Here is a 20,953-nt window from a genome sequence, read left to right as displayed (position 1 = left end):
TGATAAAATACAACACCCGTTCATGATGAAAACTCTAAGCAAACTGGGTTTGGAAGGAACATTCCTCAATACAATCAAAGCAATCTATGAAAAACCCACAGCCAACATCCTACTGAATGGGGAAAAGTTGGAAGCATTTCCACTGAGATCTGGTACCAGACAGGGATGTCCACTCTCACCACTGCTATTCAATATAGTTCTGGAGGTTCTAGCCAGAGCTATTAGGCAAGAAAAAGAAATTAAAGGGATACAAATTGGGAAGGAAGAACTCAAACTATCCCTCTTTGCAGATGACATGATTCTGTATTTAGGGGACCCAAAGAACTCTACTAAGAGACTATTGGAACTCATAGAAGATTTTGGCAAAGTAGCAGGGTATAAAATCAATGCACAAAAATCAACAGCCTTTGTATACACAGACAATGCCATGGCTGAGGAAGAACTTCTAAGATCAATCCCATTCACAATAGCTACAAAAACAATCAAATACCTTGGAATAAACTTAACCAAGGACGTTAAAGATCTCTACGATGAAAATTACAAAACCTTAAAGAAAGAAATAGAAGAGGATACCAAGAAATGGAAAAATCTTCCATGCTCATGGATTGGAAGAATCAATATCATCAAAATGTCCATTCTCCCAAAAGCAATTTATAAATTCAATGCAATACCAATCAAGATACCGAAGACCTTCTTCTCAGATCTGGAAAAATTGGTGCTGAAATTTATATGGAGGCACAAGAGACCTCGAATAGCTAAAGCAATCTTGTACAACAAAAACAAAGCTGGAGGCATCACAATACCAGATTTCAGGACATACTACAGGGCAGTTGTAATCAAAACAGCATGGTACTGGTACAGAAACAGATGGATAGACCAATGGAACAGAATTGAAACACCAGAAATCAACCCAAACATCTACAGCCAACTTATATTTGATCAAGGATCTAAAACTAATTCCTGGAGCAAGGACAGTCTATTCAATAAATGGTCCTGGGAAAACTGGATTTCCACGTGCAGAAGCATGAAGCAAGAACCCTACCTTATGCCTTACACAAAAATCCACTCAACATGGATTAAAGACCTAAATCTACGACCTGACACCATGAAGTTACTAGAGAACATTGGAGAAACCCTTCAAGATATTGGCACAGGCAAAGAGTTTCTGGAAAAGACCCGGGAGGCACAGGCAGTCAAAGCCAAAATTAACATTTGGGATTGCATCAAATTGAGAAGTTTCTGTACTGCAAAAGAAACAGTCAGGAGAGTGAAGAGACAACCGACAGAATGGGAAAAAAATATTTGCAAACTATGCAACAGATAAAGGGTTAATAACCAGAATCTACAAAGAGATCAAGAAACTCCACAAAAACAAAACCAACAACCCAATTAAGAGATGGGCCAAGGACCTCAATAGACATTTTTCAAAAGAGGAAATCCAAATGGCCAACAGGCACATGAAAAAATGTTCAAGGTCATTAGTAATCAGGGAAATGCAAATCAAAACCACAATAAGGTTTCACCTCACCCAGGTTAGAATGGCTCACATACAGAAATCTACCAACAACAGATGCTGGCGAGGATGTGGGGAAAAAGGGACACTAACCCACTGTTGGTGGGAATGCAAACTGGTCAAGCCACTATGGAAGTCAGTCTGGAGATTCCTCAGAAACCTGAAGATAACCCTACCGTTCGACCCAGCCATCCCACTCCTTGGAATTTACCCAAAGGAATTTAAATTGGCAAACAAAAAAGGGGTCTGCAGCCTAATGTTTATTGCAGCTCAATTCACAATAGCTAAGACCTGGAACCGACCTAAATGCCCATCAACGGTAGACTGGATAAAGAGATTATGGGATATGTACTCTTTAGAATACTATACCGCAGTAAGAAACAACGAAATCCAGTCATTTGCAACAAAATGGAGGAATCTGGAACACATCATGCTGAGTGAAATAAGCCAATCCCAAAGGGACAAATACCATATGTTCTCCCTGATCAGTGACAACTGACTGAACACCAAAAAGGAAACCTCCTGAAGTGAAACGGACACTATGGGAAACGGTGACTTGATCAGCATAGCCCTGACTGTTAATGAACAACTTAATACATTATCCCTCTTAGTAGTTTTTTTGTCTGTTCTACTTAATATGACTGGTTTAATTCTGTAATTAATACACAGTTATTCTTAAGTGTTAAAAATTAACTGAAATGTGATCCCTGTTAAACATAAGAGTGGGAATAAGAGAGGGAAGAGATGTATAATTTGGGACATGCTCAAGCTGATTTGCCCCAAATGGTAGAGTTAAAAACATACCAGGGGATTCCAATTCAATCCCATCAAGGTGGCATGTACCAATGCCATCTCACTATTCCAAGTGATCAATTTCAGTTCACAATTGATCATAATGAAAGGACTAAGAGTCAAAGGGAGCACATAAACAAGTCTAGTACCTGCTAACACTAACCGATGGAATAAATAAAGGGGAGAGTGATCCAACATGGGAAGCAAGATACTCAGCAGACTCATAGAATGGCAGATGTCCTAAATAGCACTCTGGCCTCAGAATCAGCCCTAAAGGCATTCGGATCTGGCTGAAAAGCCCATGAGAGTATTTCAGGCATGGAAAGCCAAGACACTCTGGCAAAAGATCTCTGCGAGTGAGATCCCAGTGGAAAGAACAGGTCTTCAAAGAAGGAGGTACCTTTCTCTGAAGGGAGGAGAGAACCTCCACTTTGACTATGACCGTGTCTAAACAAGATAAGAATCGGAGAACTCAGAGGGCTTCCATAGCCTTGGAAACTCATGACCGGAGCATAGGGAGACTACTGATGCCATAGACAGGAGTGTCAATTGGTAAAGTCAACAACAGGAGTCACTGTGCACTTACTCCTCATGTAGGATCTCTGTCCTTAATGTGCTGTGTATTGAGATTTAATGCTATAACGAGTACTCAAACAATATATTTCACTTTGTGTTTTTATGGGGGTGCAAACTGTTGAAATCTTTACTTAATGTATACTAAACTGATCCTCCGTAAAAAAAAAAGAAAGAAAAGAAATTATCAACTCCCAACTTGACTCTCACTGGGATTAAACATGACAATAGGTCTGATCTGATTTCATCATCATTTAAAAAAAATCATCTATTATTTTTCACTTTATGTTTCTGTGTGAGAGCAAACTGTTGAAATCCTTACTTAATGTATACTAAGCTGATCTTCTGTATATTAAGATAATCGAAAATGAATCTTGATGTGAATGGAAGGGGAGAGGGAGTGGGAAAGGGGAGGGTAGTGGGTGGGAGGGACGGTATGTGGGGGAAGCCATTGTAATCCATAAATCGTACTTTGGAAATTTATATTCATTAAATAAAAGTTAAAAAAAAATAAAAAAATTAAAAAAAGAACACCTTCAATAGGAGAGACCCAGCAGTGGGTGACCCCGAGCTGTCAGCGCCAGAGGCAGTGAAGACTGCGTATTTTCGATGGTAGAGACCATCTAAAGAATGGTGAGAGAAAACGGAGGTGAAGAATGAATTCAATTCACAATAGCTAAGATATGGAAACAACCCAGATGTCTATCAACTGATGACTGGATAAAGAAATTATGGTATACATACCTATGGAGTAACTGCTCAGCCAAAAAAAAAGAATGAAATCCTGTCTTTTGCAACAAAATGTATACAATTGGAAGCCATTATACTTAGTGAAATAAGGCAACCCCCAAAAGGCAAATACCATGTTTTCCCAGGTCTGTGGTAACTAATACAGTACCTAAATTGTAATGTATTGGAGTGAAACTCACATTTTGACATTCGATGATCATTTACAGCCTTTGTCTCTACTGTTGAGACAAACAGTTTTTTTCTTCTTACTGTGTTTTGAACTCTTTACTTAGAGTACAACTAATCTTATGAGTATAACGTAAGCTGAAAATAGATCTTTGTAAAAATTAAGGATGGGAATAGGAGGGGAAGGAGGAGGAAGGGTAGGGCTATGGGCAAGAGAGAGGGTAGGGTGGGAAGAATCACTATGTTCCCAAATCTGTACATATGAAATACATGAAATTTGTATACCTTAAATAACATTTTTTAAGAAAAGAAAGAATGAACTCAAAGTGTTCAGACTGAGCAATGAAGGATGGGTATAATACTGAGATTAGAAAAAAACAGCAGATATGACAACCTCCTGGGGGGGGAGGAGCAACGTGAAACTGGGTGTGTGGAGTCTAAACTACACATTACATGTAGTTGGAAAGTTCACGTGATCCAGGAGTCTGAATGGGACTACCAAGGGATGGACAACGGAGACAGAAAAGAGAAAAAGCAACTAGAACAGAATACCAGGAATGAACCACTGTGTAGAAAGGATGAGAAACAGGCAAACGTGGTGTCACAGAAACTGCTAACGAGAGGTTCAAGGTCAACTGCATCAGGTCACCTAAGGTAAGGAATACTGCAGGGGCAGTGAATGGACTTTGGCAAAATGTAACGACTTCAGCTACAGGCAGGGACCAGAGCACGGCTGGAGCATGCTGAGGAGGCAGGTGAGCAAGTGAGGCGGGGACAGACAGCAGGGATGTTCAGGACAGGGAACCAAGAAACAAGACAGGTGCAGAGAGAGGATGTGGACAGCAAGGGAAATGTGGGCTTTTAATGTAAGTGATATTAAGGCATATTTGTATACTGGCAAGAATAAATAATTAATTCTTTGAGAGGGAACTTCAAGTTTTCAATGTATCTGACTAAAAGTCAAACAATACAAAGGTAAGCTATTCTTTTTCAGCCAGCCTCCCACTCCAATTAAGTATAAAGCACCTTTGGCATGGAGTTATAAAAGGTTTGTATTGGACCATCGTCTTGGGAGAAGGGGACCTGGGGAAGAATTTTATTCACAATTTTCCAATCTATTTATCCATTTTAGAATTTTCACCATTACTAAGTGAGGTATTTGCATTGTTCAAAACAAGTCTGCTAATTTCTACATGTAATGTTTTTGTGTAAATGGAAATATTCCCTTGAATACATATTAAACATTTATATATAGGAAATATCCCCAATACCCAAAAATTCCAATTATGAGAAAATTCTAGAGCAGAAGAATAACTCTAGAATAAAGAAGGTTGCCAGGGTAACTTAGGGGAAGAGAGTTCTTCCAAACAGGGCTTTGTTTCACAGTGGAATCACCCACACCATCTATTCCACAGAGAATAAATGCCTGAGTTGGATTCATTCAGGCCTTGAGTAAGGCCCACGCTTGTCTCACACATGTGCTGAAAACACCTGCAGTCTGGATGTACAACCTGCCAGGAAGTCTATTATGACTGCAGCAGCCTGGCTATAGAAATTTAAGACATAAGCTGGTTTCTATTCTTAAAGCCTAAAACTTGTAGAATGAAAATAAAGCAAATCCATTCTGAGATTTTAGTTTCTATGGATACATTTTATTTCATAAAGGCTGTTAAAGTCTTCATTTAGAAGAAACAGAATCCTATTATTAGTGTTGCTAATAAGAGTTTAAAAGTCAATATATGGAAATTAAAATCTATATTCATAAGCACTATTATTTCCATTGACATGTATTTGATACATACATGGAGTTAACCTTATATGTCTTCTATGTCTTACTGGGACTTGCATCATAGGTTTCTTTTTTTTTTTAAATTTAGTTATTTATTTAAAAGTCAGAGTTACACAGGGAGAGAAGGAAAGGCAGTGAGAGAGAGGTCTTCCATATGCTGTTTCACTCCCCAATTGGCTGCAGCAGCTGGAGCTGTGATGATCCAAAGCCAGGAGCCAGGAGCTTCTTCTGGATCTCCCACATGGGTGCAGGAGCCCAAGGACTTAGGCCATCCTCTACTGCTTTCCCAGGTACATAAGCAGGGAACTGGATCAGAAGTATAGCAGCCAGGACTCGAACTGGCACCCATATGCTGGCACCGCAGGCGGCGGCTTCACCCGCTATGCCACAGCACCGGCCCCCATAGGTTTCTACAGCTTATTCAAACAGATAAGATCCCTGAAATATTTTCTTGCCAACTATTTAAGTATGTTTATGATCAAATGGAATGAACACAATGGCATCTTTAAAGCACTTGGGCCCCAGGCTTCTCTTAATTTCTAAATGAAAAATAAAAGTTAAGGAGAGAGCATTCCATAAAGTTGATACCTAGTCTATTGCTTACCTACTTACTACATGAACTTCAGCAAGTTCTAACCTTCCCGAGTAGGATGTAGAATAATGAGGATTGCTATACAAGGCTGTTTTGGAACCCAAACAGTAATGTATCTAAGAGTTTTCTTTAATGCAGATATTATTGTATCACCTAACATCACTGCTCATTTGCCTGTCCTTCCCTGCTTTAAAAGCTTCCAGGATCCTAGTTACTTAGGAGACCATGGAACATACTTCTCACCTACAGAATGGTATGTCTGAGACTGTCCACCGTTTTGGGGAAAATTCTCTACTATATGCTTCAAATCCCTGACAACACACATTCTCAGTTTATTGCAAGGCTTAGTTAGGTTTGTTAGAAAACAGGGAGTGACACATTCTTCATGAGCCACAGCCAAGTCCTCATGAACCTGAATGTGTTTTGCCTCCTTCTTTTACCCTGAACTGATCTTTTCCTCCCCATTCTCTAACATTTTTATATTACTCCAAATCATCAATTTGCATCCTGGAAGGTAAATAATAATAATAATAATAATACCACTTACTATCCCTAATTTTGACTCTTTCCTCACTAACACTTTCTCTATACTTCTGCCAAGGTGATTTTCCTATACATAAATCTGATTATTATGATGTTCCAAAATATTACTGGAAAAATTCGATTTTGTCGGTTTTATTTTTTAATTGCATACAACTCACATCCTTCTTTCTAGTCCAGGCAGGATGCCAATGTTTCATCAATGAGATCAATCTCTTTTCTCCGTCTCTGCCTTTTCTTATGACAGCTCTCTTTATTTAAAACACTGTCTCTTTTCCTCTACTCAATGACAAATCTTCCCAACTCATAGGAGCTACCATTCACTGACTATTCAATCCACAATAATTTTTCCTTTATTGAACTTCTACTGCCCTTGTAGTCAAAACCATACAGTTTGGCACATAGCCTGTGTAACACAGCATCTACTGTAGGCTTAAAAAAATCACAACTAAAAAAAAATAAAGAATGCAAGGTCCATAGGTGGGCATTTGATATAGCAAACTAAGTGATGAGTTTCCAGCATCTCATACCACATTGCCTGGTGTTAGTCTCGGCTACTGCACTTCAGATCCAGCTTCCTGCTAATGCCCATCTTTGGAGGGAGCAGAGGATGGCTCAAGGACTCAATTCCCAGCACCAGTGTTGTGGCATAGTGGGCAAAGCTGCCACCTGCAACACCAGCATCCCATGTGGGCACCAGTTCAAGTCCAAGTTGCTCCACCAAGCTCCCTGCTAAATGTGCTAAATGGCCTGAGAAAAGCAGTGGAAGATGGCCCAAGTGCTTGGGTCCCTGCCACAAAAGTGGGAGACCTGGAAGAAGCTCCTAGCTCCTGGTTTTGGCCTCACTGAGCTCTGCGCCATTGCGGCCATCTGGAGAGTTAATCGGTGGATGGCAGCTTCTCTCTCTCTCCCTTTCTGCCTAAATCTGACTTTCAAATAAATAAATTAATTAAAAAAAAGAACTCAGATCCCTGCCACCATGTGGGGAAACTCATCTGGAATTCCAGACTCCTGGCTTTGGCCTGACCCTGGCCTGATCCTGGCTGTTGTAGGCATTTAGAGAGTGAAACACTGGATGGAAAAATTTCTTTTTCTGTCTCTCTCTGAAAAATAAAGAAGGGAAAATTAAAAGAAAAAAGCCCACAATGTTAAAATTCCACTGTTGTCCCCAGCTGTGTGCCTTTGAGCAAGTTACTTCACCAATGGGAACTTCAGTCCCCAACTAGTTTTTATCAGTACAACAATGAAATCCAAACTCTACGCAAACTTCTAGCATGTGCAATGCTCCCACAGCTCTTTCTGACTGGCTCATGCCTAAGCTTCTACACTCTGAAGCCTGGCCACTCTCATCCTGGCCACCACAGCCAGCTGTTCTTTCTACCTAGATGATGATCCTCCAATTCAAATGGAAAGTTTAATTTGTCATTTAGATACAACCTTTCTCAAAGAGGCTTTCTCCTGCCACCCAGTCTCAAGAGGCACTTCTAACATATCTCCCTATTAGGAATTCTCCATAATGTTTTTCAATATTCGATTTTCCCCTTTGTAGGCATTTACTTTTTTCTCTGCTATCTCCCCCATTTGAATTCCTAGTATCCTGAATAATGCTTATGTCACATAAATGAACTAATCAATCAACTTAAAACCATCACGGGCCATGCACTTTCTGACTGAGGGCTTTTATTCCCTTTATTGGGAGGAAAAGAAAAGAAGAGCTATAGTGTCATTTAAAATTTGACTTCAGAATTAGGTGGCCTGCATGAAACTCTGAGCTTTCCCACGTTTCTGATCCAGCTCCCTGATAATGTGCCAGGATGATGAGTGGGTGGTGGCTCAAGTACTTGAGTTCCTGTCACCCATGTGGAAGCCATGATGAAGTTCCTGGCTCCAGGCTTCAACTGGGCTCAGCCCCAGATCTTGGCCATTTGGGGAGTGAATCAGTGGATGGAGGATCTGTCCCTTGCTCTCGCTCTCACTCTCACTCTCTCTCTGCCTTATACATACGTACATAAATAAATCTGTCTTTAGGAAAGCCCTCATCAGGTTCTCTCATCTGGATATTGGGCTTTCCAGTCTCCAGATCTGTGAATTAAGTTAACTTTTATTGTTTACCTGATTTTGAATATTTTTTATAGCATCAGAAAATGGACCAAGAGAATTATGTAGTTATATACATATTATCATTTTAAAAAAAAAAGTGGATCACAAATACTGATAAGTAAAAAACACCAAGAATTGATTTATATTTGACATTTAAATAAAATTTCAATGATAATTACATTTATTTATAAAATCCTTACCTTTTTATAGCTGGATATTCTCTGACATATATGCTCAATTCTTTCACTGCAAATGGCATTGAATTTGCTCTGAAGGTCAGCGGGAATCACTTCATTGAGAGAATTAAGGCTGCTGCAGTTTTGTACAAAATGATCATCACTCTTTGCCAGGGCTTCAAGAATCTATCATGAAAAACACACATCCACACACATGGAATAAAACCATCAACAGTAGCCACATAAAGTTTTCGTAAGTTAACAACACAGGTGAATTTCATGACTGCTCTGCTCTTAGTAGCTTCCCGGAGTTACTGTGCTCATGGAGACACAGTTGTTGAAATGATTTGACTTGTCTGTTTACAATCTGAAGTTGTGCTGTCTGCTGGCTATAAAAGCTTGCTTGGGGAGGTGAGTGGACTTCAAAGACTCTCTGCTGGACAAATCAATAAATTGTGATAAGGGAATACATCTCTTATATTTCAGTTGATGTCACTCAGAATATTTTCTCTTACTTTAGTGGTAGAATAAAAAAAAAGAAGAAAAAGAAAGAAAAAGGAAAATCAACAGCATTCTTGCTTGTTCCAGAGAGCCCAGCATAGAGATTGCATTTAACAAATGCTTGCTGAGCAAATCAATAAATGAAGTTATATTGATAAAGTACAAATGACTTGGAGGGTCTGAGCTCCAGCTGACAAAAGTTCAGATAAAAGCAACCACCTGATGTTTTCAATTAGTAAGTTTCATTGATCATCTGAATCAATGGTAAGGCAGTGTGTACTGGGGGTGAGCAATTAGTGTAAAATGTATCACTGAGAATTTCCAATGAACTGAAAGTTAATTATGTGATATCTTTATGGGTAGCATCAGTGGTTGTTCAGAGACCACAAGGATTGGTTGTATCTTTAATTATATTTTTACAGTATCCTGTGAGTCACACAATGTACAGAAGTTATGTTTATTTGAGTTTCCTCACTACCTCTGTTTCCCTGTTATGGTGAAAATGGAAAATGAGTGTTTTGTTTAACCAGCAGTCTAGAACTCATGGCTGACTTTATCATGAGCCATGTGATCTTGGCCAAATGTCATAATTTCTTTGACTTTCTCACATGCAAAATAGAAATGGATATTTGCAGTACTAACTTATACAGTTGTCACATATAGAAAAATCCGTGTAGGGCGGGCACCGTGGTGTAGTGGATTAAACTGCCACTTAGAATGCCAGCATCCCTTATTGAAATGCAGATTCAAGTCCTGGCTGGGTATGCTTCTGATCCAGCTCCCTGCTAACACACCTGGGAAGCAACAGAAGAAAGATGGCCCAGTTACTTGGGCCCCTTCCACTCCCAGATGGAGTTCCACGCTCCTGGCTTCCACTTGGAATAGCCGCAGCCATTTGGGGATTAAACTAGTGGATGGAAAATATCTCTCTCTCTCTTTCTCTCTCTCACTCTCTCTCTCCCTTTCAAATGAATAAATAAATCTTTAAAAATTGATATGAATTTGCAAATCTGAAATAGCAAGAAAATGAGGCATAATAATTTTAATTACCTGGTCCCAAACTTTTATTATGTGTGTGGGAAGGCATGACATTTTGAAAACATATATTTTTGTTTGTTTTCTTAATGTCCTTTATTTGAAATTCATTGTAAATCAGTATCCAATTTTAAGCCACAAATTGAGTTCATTAATTTGTTTCTTTTTAAGGATGTTAAAGCCTTTGTTGTGTTCACAGGCAGAAACTGCTTTGTTAGTTACCCAGTCACCAGAGCGACATTGGTTGACTGCAATGTACCCACTATATTTTCCATTAGTTAAGGCAGAATTTGGTATTTTTCAAAGATGTATTCCTCATTTAGGATGGACAGCATTACAGTACTATTTGTTTAATAGGTGTGAGGAGAACAAAAGGTACACTCTACACTCCAGCCTCTTCCTGTAACCTAAAAGCAGGTGGGACGAGACTTTGTGTCACACTGAAGCAGGGCGAAGAAAGGTCATTTAGGTTTTTGAAAAAACTTCAAGCTGATAGAAAATTGAAGCAAAAACAATAGCTATGCCATAATGTTCAAACATTAGAAGTATGTCAAAATACAGTATTTACTTCCATGTAATATGATGAGGATGAATAAATCATTACTTAAAACTTCTCCATGTTTGCCAAATTTTACCCAAAGAGGTGTGTGTGTGAGAGAGAGACAGACAGAGAGAGAGAGAGAGAGAGAGAGAGAGAGACAGAGTCAAAACACATCCCCTGCTTGCTTGTTTGCTTGGAAGCAAGGGAACAGGGTGAGGGTGAAGACAAGTGGGAGTCAAAGCTTGTCAGGCAAGACAGAGGGAAAACTACGTTAAGGGAAGGCTTAGGGTTCTTCTGCTGATGGCTGGGGGAGAAGTGTGCTTCACACATTATGCTGCCTCTCCTTGAGGGCACTGATGGTTTAGGCCAGGTAAGGCTAAGAATCCCATGTTGCTTCTGGCTCCATCGCAATCCTCATAATGTAGCTGTAGTAGCACTAACGTGGAAAACATATATTTTAATCAAGAGATAAATGCATACAATGCCATCATTGTCACTCCCCGTCTTCGTGGAGAAACGACACAGGACCCTGCGGTGTTCTTTTGTCTGCTCGGCCCTTCCTGGGTTTGCTGCTGGTCCTTCCCGGGTTGGCTACCGACCCTTCCACCTCTGTGGAAGGGCGGTCCCCCCGGCCACTTTCCCCACTTCCGCGGGGGAGCGGCACACTGCCGGCCGGCTCTCTCGGGGGCTTCTCGGGGGCTGCTCAGGTGTTCCTCAGGTGTTCCCTTTAGATGTTCCTGATGCATGTTGTCTCTCTCCTCCTTTATAGTCCTCTTCCGCCAATCCCAACTCTGCTACCTACATGCCGAGTACGCTGCTCTCCTCCAATCAGGAGCAAGATCAGCTCCTGCAGCTCAGTCAATCAAATTGGCGAGAGGCAGCTGTGTAGAAGCTGTTTACTCCCTTCTCAGCGCCATATTGTGGGAGAGCAGATGCATAGAATAAGTCTTAATTCGAGTAACTTAGTCTAGTCCGAGTTGCTCCCCACAATCATAAAGGTGGGATTTATCAAATTGAACTTTCAGAATGTAAAAATATTTTTAAGATAGATAATTTGGATCTCTATATTATTTTTCCCACTAAAATTTGAAAATTGAATATTATAGATGCTAAATCTACCTCAATTATATAAATCTGAAACAACAAAATCAAAGCAGGGAAGCTACATCTCATTTTTCTTACTTGTCAAGTCTGAATTCTCACAGCACAATATAAAGGAAGAACGAAATACTAAAACCCAGACCAGTGGACACAGTAGGAGTCTGATGGATTTTCCTGGTAGAAGAGCCATGAAAAGCAAGCCCAGAGTCACTTCTTTGGTGCCACATGTTTTATCCATTTGAAAATAATCTTCCTTCCTCCCTCCCCATCTTGGTTTAGACAAAGGACCTTATGGTGATGTCCTTCCCAACTGAGAGTTATACAAATGTCTGAGGTACTATTTATACACTGATCCCAGGTTCCCTGAAGTTTTATGAAATATGGAAATCCTCATATTTTACAACTTCAAATACTCTCCAGAGGATTATGTATATTTATTTATTTTTTCATGTAATTAACTTATTTCCTTCTTTTTCAGGTGAAACATTTCATATTGATAAAAGAAAATTCTGAACACTGTAAGGAAGAAATAGGCCAGTGAAAAAACTGTGACATCAGCAAGTATCAATTTTTACAAGGAAATAAAAATATCTTTTCTGTTTTCAAATTCTACAAGAGTGTACAACTTTAAAAATGATTTAGGAATATTTTCAACAGAAGCACTATGTTTTGAAAAGGATTTACATGAATGCATAATATTAGAAAATTCTATGTAAAACAAATATAGGTATATTTTATTTTTTTAAAAAATATTTTAAAAATGTTGAGATAACATACCTTAATTTACATTACAGTTAAAGGCTTACTGCTCCATTAAATAAAGAGTTCAACTAAAAAGTAAAAGATTGCGGCCAGCACTGTGGCACAGAGGTTAAAAGCCCAACCTGTAGCACTGGCATCCCATATGGGTGCCAGTTCAAGTCCTGGCTGCTCCACTTCTGATCCAGTTCCCAGCTAATGTGCCTGGGAAAGCAGCAGAGGATGGCCTAAGTCCTTGGGCCCCTGCACCCATGTGGGAGATCCAGAAGAAGCTCCTGGCTCCTGGCTTTGGATTATCTTAGCTAAACTACTGCAGCCATTTGGGGGGTGAACCAGCTAATAGAAGACCTCTTTCTCTGTCTCTGCCTTTTTCTGTAACTCTTTCAAATAAATAAAATAAATCTTAAAAAAAAAAGTAAAGGACCATAGTTCAGCAGGAGCCCTTGCCTATATCCCTATATGCCTAAATATGGATTTTTAAAAAGCACCCCTTGCCACCTGCATGAGTGACCAGAATTGAGTGTCTGGCTCCAGCTTCGGAGTGGTCCAATCCTGACTACTGCTAGCATCTGGGAAGCAAATCCGTGGATTGGAGCTCTATTTCTGTCTCCCTGCCTCTCAAGTAAATGAACAAAATAAAAATCATTTCTAACTTTTTTTAAATGGAGCTCAAAAAAAGCACCACTTGCTATGAAAACCACCTGAAACATAGTCATGATACTGAATAACAGACACAGCCAACTTAAGTGCAGTGGAGTCTTTGAGACATCAGATAACACCTGTCTGGGCAAGCTCCATCTAACTTAACGTAGTGCTCCAAAAGCATTGATAAAAGGAAGACTGTATACATCCTGAACAATGGGGATGAATAAAGAAGTTGAATGAGCTAACATCACAAAATGTATAGCTATCTACATTTGTAAACGTGGGGAAAGTTCCAATTGCTTTATGTAGAACAAAGAACCTGTGTTCCCAGGGTCACGCATACCTTAGCAGTTAAGCTGAAGAACCCTTTGGGCTCGATCATCTTCTCCACCACGTTGCACTTTATCCCAGCTGTGCTGTCGTACTCATATACAACCCCGTATTCCAGGTGGACGTTGTCCACCGTCAGACTCACATGCTCCTTCTTCCCATCAATGATGGCCATGGTGTTGAACTTGTCAATGACCTCTGGAATAAAGACAATTTTAATTCAGACAATTTGTGAAGGATCTGTTCGTCTTCTCAAATAATTTAGATTCTCTGAATTATTTATAAAGAGTTCTTTAAAGGAAGGCCAAATCTGATGTGTTAAATGAAGCATCTATTCTTAACATTTTTAAAAACAAGAACTTAAAAAAAAAAAAAAAAAAAGGAATGCCCAAGTGATCCAAATCTCACCATCCCAACATGACTAGTCTTATCTTTAGGCATGTTCTTTGATCTGCAGACCATATGTTTACTTTTTTGTGCCAATATAAACATTATACATGCAGTTTTGTGGTGTTTTTTTTTTTTATTTAAAACATGCAGGACTTAAAGTCAGAGTTTCTAAAATTACTTCAAACCTTGGATGAGCATTTTCTCAAAGAAGTAAAAACTACATAAATAAGGCCATACTGAAGCAGACAGGAGGTACAAGAATGTTTTTTCTTGGCAGACAGAGTGCCTGCAGTTTCCCACACAGCATCTTATGGAAGAGCTCATTGAGAAAATTCACCATTGTTTGCTATAATAAAACTTCCATCAGGAATGTCTACCTTAGCCTATAGTCTACTGGTGACAAAACACCTAAAATCTTAAGTGAGAAACTGCTGGGAGCGCTAGCAGCAAATATTAAATAAGCAAAAACAGAATTAAATTAAATAGGTAAACGCAGAATATTGATTTACCTTAAAGCAAACTTAAGTCTCAGAATTGCTACAAATCAATTTCCAGAGCATCCTATCAAACAATCTACCTTCCAGTGTGGCCCCAAGGTTGATTTACTCCAAATGCAGAATAAAAGCCTGGGACAAACATCCTGAGATTTGTCCTATTTTTGAATAATGTTGTCTTATCATAATGCCATCACTGCTCCAAAAAGGTTGATGTATTTCTGATATTGCCCATGATTTGAGTAGGATCCAACCAAGCAGCCTTCCAGAAAAAGAAAAACAGTTCTTCCTAAGCATCTCCCATAGGATCAATTGTATAGGAATTATGCAACAAGAAATAACTCTTTGGTGTCTGTCACCAGTTCCTAACAAGGAGCTTTTGAAACCCCTGAAATTTACTGAGTGACAGAGGACACAAGAGCATCTCTGATTATTCATAAGGTGCTCCTTTCTTACACACCAGAGGTTATGCAAGTGGGTGACCTGGGGCAAGCCCCCAGTTAGTGTCAGGATGGAGGCTATGGTCAAAGGAACCAACCACAAAACCAGGGGGTTGGAAATTTCAGCCCCATCCCTAGACCTCTGGAAAGGGGACATGGTCTAGAGAGTCAAGTCAGTCATTAACGCTTGATAATTTAGTCAATCCTGTCTAGAGAATGGAAACCTCTAATGACAGAGTTTGGAGAGCTTCCACACATCAGGAGCATGGTGCTAGCCAGACTCCATGGGGACAGAACTCTTGTGCTCCAGACGGGTGGACTTCACTCTATGCACCTCTTCGGCTGCTTGTTCATTTTGTACCCTCTAAAATAAACCAGTGATGATAAGTAAAGTGTCTTCCTGAGTTCCCATCAACAGATGGATAGAGAAAACATAGTATACATACACAAGGGAATATTACTCTAAAAATAATAAAATCCTGCCATTTGCAGCAGAAGGGATGGAACTGTAGGTCATGATGTTAAATTAAATAAGCCAGGCACAAAAAGACAAATACTGCATATTCTCTCTCATATGCGGCACCTAAACAAGCCTCAATAGGAACACAGAACAGTAACTACTACAGCTGGTAAGGGTAGTAGAACTAGAGGGAGTTTGCATAATGAGTACCAAATCATAGTAAGATAGAAGGAATAAGTTCTTGGTGTTACCCGACTTATCGGTTGACCACAATTCACAATAACTTATCATATATTTTCTGAAAAATAGAAGGTTCTAATCATAAATTAATGACAGAGACAGGGAAACAGAAACAGGGTTGATCAGTACACACTGTATACAGGAATTGAAACGCCACACTCCAATTCAGGAAAAGGGCATTCTGATTAGATAGATGGGGAGGGGCTGAGGTTCCTCTCTCACTCCAGGGAGATGCAATCCTGTTGGTCTGTGAGCCACACTGTGGTACCAAGGCCTGACAATACTCCAAACAAGGAAACCAGTTGGGATTCAATCCCTACTGTACCATCTAACTAGGCTGGGCAAGTCCCTTAAACCATATGTGCCACAATTTCTTCTCCCCTAAGATAAGGATGATAATTACTATACCTACTTTATTAGATTCCCTTTTGAGTAAAATCAGCCATGTAAATTATTTTAAAAGTGCCTAACAACAGGATATGGTTATATTAACACATAACTAGTAATGTACTTGATATCTATTTGAAAATGACATAACAAAGTGAACTTCAATATTTGGGAGTAGACATGAGCACAGTGGAAAATGGGAGAAGCAAATGAGAGAAAAAGAAGGAACCTACCTTCTACCTTGCAGTCAAAGGCATCCCCTGCTTCATCTCCAGGGGGTTTGGAGTTAGACTTTTGAAGGTCCTCTTGTGCACTCTCAATGCTGTTATAAACCCATTGTATGGAGTCTTGCTGGAAATGAGGGGGAAAGAAGCCTCAGAACTATTAGTGATTCCTAAAAGCATATTCATTTCATTCTCGTGCTTCAGAAAGAGGGTTGGCCATTTTATGTATTCCTTTAGTTTGTTTAAAAATAATGAAATATTAAATTTGTTTAAAAATAATGAAATTTGAATGAAAATAATCACCATTGGAGACTAACAGAAAACCAATGACAATTATATTGTTTAACAAATATTTTAAGCTTAAAGCTTATCTTCCAAACATAGTGTTTTATGTAAATTCTATCTTCCAAAGACATGCTCCAAAGGACATGTTTTAAATAGGATGTATTCTCAGATGTCTTACTTAAATTCCTCAAGGATATCTTAAAATGAATTATAAAATATAGCTTAAAATAAACCACCATTTTCTGATGAATTAATTATCTATAACTGTACAAATTCCTTAAATGCTCTAACAGTCACATATATTTTAATACATTTACTGCTTTCTTGAAGCAAACCAATATGAAAATTGGAAGATCATTCATCTTACTGAGTCCCCAAGTCATGTAACTCTTTTAATCTCTCCATGTCATAAATCATCTCATATTTTAAACTGAAACAGCATTTCCAGTCTTTAGAGAAATGAGAGAGATAAAATAGCCACTAAATAAATGCTTAAAGAGCAGCCTTTCTTTAATGTCTACATTTCTCTTGGATAAGATAAATGCGATCAATCAAATTGAATCACATTATTGAAGTACAATATGTATTGTCTGGTTTTTTCCTGTATTAGCCTTACAATTGTGTTTATTATGCTGCTGTAAATCATTAAAATGTTAGTTAGTCACGATCACCCCAGAATCAAGAGAAATCATCACTGCTTATTTAAGTCACTAAGCTTTGCAGTGGTCATTTTTGTGGCATGGATACCTGACAGAGTATACTATTTAGGTGAATTTTTTTCTGATTTATTGCTTTTGTAATCATTTCTCTGACTGGCATATCTGTAAGAAGGCAAACAGTTAAAAAACTCTACCAGAGACTATATGAAACCCACCCACGATTTTCATTTTTTCAGAAAAGCCTTGTAATAAGCAGTGTATTTACAATCGATGCATGCAGACACACAATGATCATCATACATTCCAAAGCAATCCTAAGAAAATAATTCAGTTATTTGGATTCTACCTCGATAAACACTTAGGATAAATATGAAAAACCTGAGTACTTTTAAAACAAGTAATAATATTGTCACAATAAAATACAGTCATTTAAACACAATTATAATTATGCAGATAAGGCAATCATCATGAGATTTACAGTGCTGGGCTTAATTCTGAACTTAGCATTGGAAACCACCACGATCTCTGGCACTATCCCATGGGTCCCCCAGGTCTCACAGCAAATATCCAAGCAGACCCAGGTAAGAAAAGAGCTGCTCACCCTGGTTGGCCGCCTGTGCTTCCTGCAGGCTGTCACGTGGGCAATGACACTCGCGTGTGTCTCCTTGCTGACGTTGATTCCATTTACTTTGATGATACACTGTCCAGGGTGAAGGCCAGCAGCTGCGGCCACAGTTCCTTTAAAGACAAATGGGAAAATTGACAAAAACTAAATTCAGGAAGAAGATCCATTTTTAGGGGCTAGCGCTGTGGCATAGCAGGTAAAAGCCACCACCTGCAGTGCTGGCATCCCATGTGGGCAATGGTTTGAGTCCTGGCTGTTCCACTTCCAATGCAGCTCTCTGCTAATGGCCTGGAAAAGCAGCAAGAAGATGGCCCAAATCCTTGGGCCTCTGCACCCGCGTGGGAGACCTGAAAGAAGCTCCCGGATCCTGGCTTCGAATCAGCCCAGCTCCAGCCATTGCAGCCATTTAGGGAGTGAACCGGCAGATGGAAGATCTCACTCTGCCTCTGCCTCCACCTCTCCGTAACTGTATCTCAAATAAATAAATCTTAAAAAAAATCCATGGGCCAGCGCCACGGCTCACTTGGCTAATCCTCCGCCTGTGGTGCCGGCACCCCGGGTTCTAGTCCCGGCTGGGGCACTGGATTCTGTCCTGGCTGCCCCTCTTCCACTCCAGCTCTCTGCTGTGGCCTGGGAGTGCAGTGGAGGATGGCCCAGGTCCCTGGGCCAAGCACCCACATGGGAGACCAGGAGGAAGCACCTGGCTCCTGGCTTCGGATTGGCGCAGCACGCTGGCCTCAACGTACCAGCCATAGCGGCCACTTGGGGTGTGAACCAACGGAAAAGGAAGACCTTTCTCTCTGTCTCTCTCTGTCTCTCTCTCTCACTGTCTAACTCTGCCTGTCAAAAAAAAAATCCATTTTTATCATATACACAATAAGAGAGGCCATTTCAAAACATAATAAAGGTCTATGTGGGGAGCAATTGGGAGCAACTCGGACTAGACTAAGTTACTGGAATTAAGACTTATTCTATGCATCTGCTCTCCCACAATATGGCGCTGAGAAGGGAAACAGCTTCTACACAGCTGCCTCCAGTTCAACCAATAAACTGTGGGACCTGCTCCTGATTGGAGGAGAGCAGCGTACTTGGCGTGTGGGTAGCAGAGTTGGGATCGGTGGAAGAGGACTATAAAGGAGGATAGAGACAACATGCACCAGGAACATCTAAGGGGAACATCTGAAGGAACACCTGTGCAGCCCCCGAGAGAGCCGGCCGGCGGTGTGCCGCTCCCCCGCGGAGGTGGAAGGGTCGGTAGCCAACCCGGGAAGAACCAGCAGCAAACCCGGGGAGGGCCGAGCAGACAAAAGAACAGCGCAGGGTCCTGTGTCGTTCCTCCACGAAGAGGGGGAGCGACAGTCTAGATAGCATGTTCTTAAAAACTTTGGTTCTGATACCAATAACTTCTCAATGTATTTCTGCTTTTGAACTCATCATTCAATCTATGTGATTAATAGAATATTTCCCTACCTTCCTAGGAATGTTTGAAGGAATATTGCAAAGTGACTTTCATAATGCTAATCAGTTATTTTCCCTTACAAATGTCTAGTCAATCTAATTTTCTAAATTTATATATATTTGGCATACATTACATGTTATATATGGCATAATTACATAAATATTTATATATATAATGGGAAAATGAGAAAGTCAGAATGTGCCTCATCTTTCTTTACAACATCTCTAAATAATGACATAGTAATCGCTTTTATTTTTTAAAATTCCAACGATTTAATATTCACATAAAAATAAATTATTAAGGAAAAAAACTTGTCAATTAGCAACTTATGTGGAATGGATTTTCTCAGAAAAAGAATTTAGAACATGTGCAAAGGGCCAGGAACCAGAGAATTTGTGGAGAATAGAATTAGTTGGGTAACAGCAACTATTCAGTCATTTTGATTGCATAGATATAGATAAATTGTTTATTTATTCTACTTATTTGAGAGGCAGTCAGAGACATAGGGAGAGGCCAAACAAAAAGGGGAAGAGGGTGTGGAGACAGAAAACAAAAAATCTCCCATCAGCTGCTTCACTCCCCTAAAGGCCCACAAGAGCTGGGCCAGGCCAAAACTAGAACCCAGGAATTCAATCCACATCTCCCACTGTAGGAGGATCCAGGTACTTGAGCTATCACCTTTTGCCTCCCAGGGTGCACATTAGCAGGAAGATGAAATTAGGAGTGGAGCTGAGACTTGGACATAGGCACTGATACGGGATGTGGGCATTCCCAGCAGTGTCTTAACTGCTAAGCCAAATGTCAGGCCCAGTATAAAGTTTCGGTGGCTAAAACTATCTAATTTAAAATTCATTTCATGGTAAGAATATTTCCATGATTTATAGGAATATTTGAGGAAATTATATTTATAAAGCCCAAAATAGTTCTTAAGTCTGAAAATTTACATCTTTGAGTTATTGGAACACAAGTATACATATATATAGTTAAATAAAATACAAATAGACAGTCTTATATACTTAGCTAAACTGAAGCTTGAAGAAAATTGGGATTGAAGAATCAAATTTTTTAACTTTTATTTAACAAATTTAAATTTCCAAAGTACAGCTTTTGGATTACAGTGGCTTTTCCTCTCCATAACTTCCCTCCCACCTGCAACCCTCCCATCTCCCGCTCCCTCTCCCATTCCATTCTTCATCAAGATCATTTTCAATTATCTATATATACAGAAGATCAATTTAGCATATATTAAGTAAAGATTTCAACAGTTTGCACCCACACAGAAACACAAAGTATAAAGTACTGTTTGAGTACTAGTTATACCATTGATTCACATAGTACAACACATTAAGGACAGAGATCCTACATGGGGAGTAAGTGCACAGTGACTC

The 20,953-nt window shown here is 39.7% G+C and overlaps 1 protein-coding gene across 2 annotated transcripts in view; it reads right to left on the bottom strand.

Moving 5' to 3' along the window:
- The window catches only part of PREX2 (phosphatidylinositol-3,4,5-trisphosphate dependent Rac exchange factor 2), a 334,883-nt gene that overhangs the window by 153,485 nt on the left and 160,445 nt on the right, over positions 1-20,953 (bottom strand). For both annotated transcript variants that reach the window (XM_002710460.6, XM_089336348.1), the window contains exons 20-23: positions 18,083-18,219; positions 16,547-16,664; positions 13,916-14,100; positions 9,015-9,176 (exon numbers count right to left, since the gene is read on the bottom strand). In XM_002710460.6, the coding sequence (XP_002710506.2) occupies positions 9,015-9,176; positions 13,916-14,100; positions 16,547-16,664; positions 18,083-18,219 (602 nt within the window). The remainder of the gene's footprint in view (positions 1-9,014; positions 9,177-13,915; positions 14,101-16,546; positions 16,665-18,082; positions 18,220-20,953) is intronic.

The sequence above is a fragment of the Oryctolagus cuniculus genome, chromosome 6 (assembly GCF_051225735.1).
Source record: "Oryctolagus cuniculus isolate XC-2025 breed Fujian yellow rabbit chromosome 6, ASM5122573v1, whole genome shotgun sequence".
Taxonomy (NCBI): domain Eukaryota; kingdom Metazoa; phylum Chordata; class Mammalia; order Lagomorpha; family Leporidae; genus Oryctolagus; species Oryctolagus cuniculus.
This window is presented reverse-complemented; position numbering and strand designations above follow the sequence as displayed.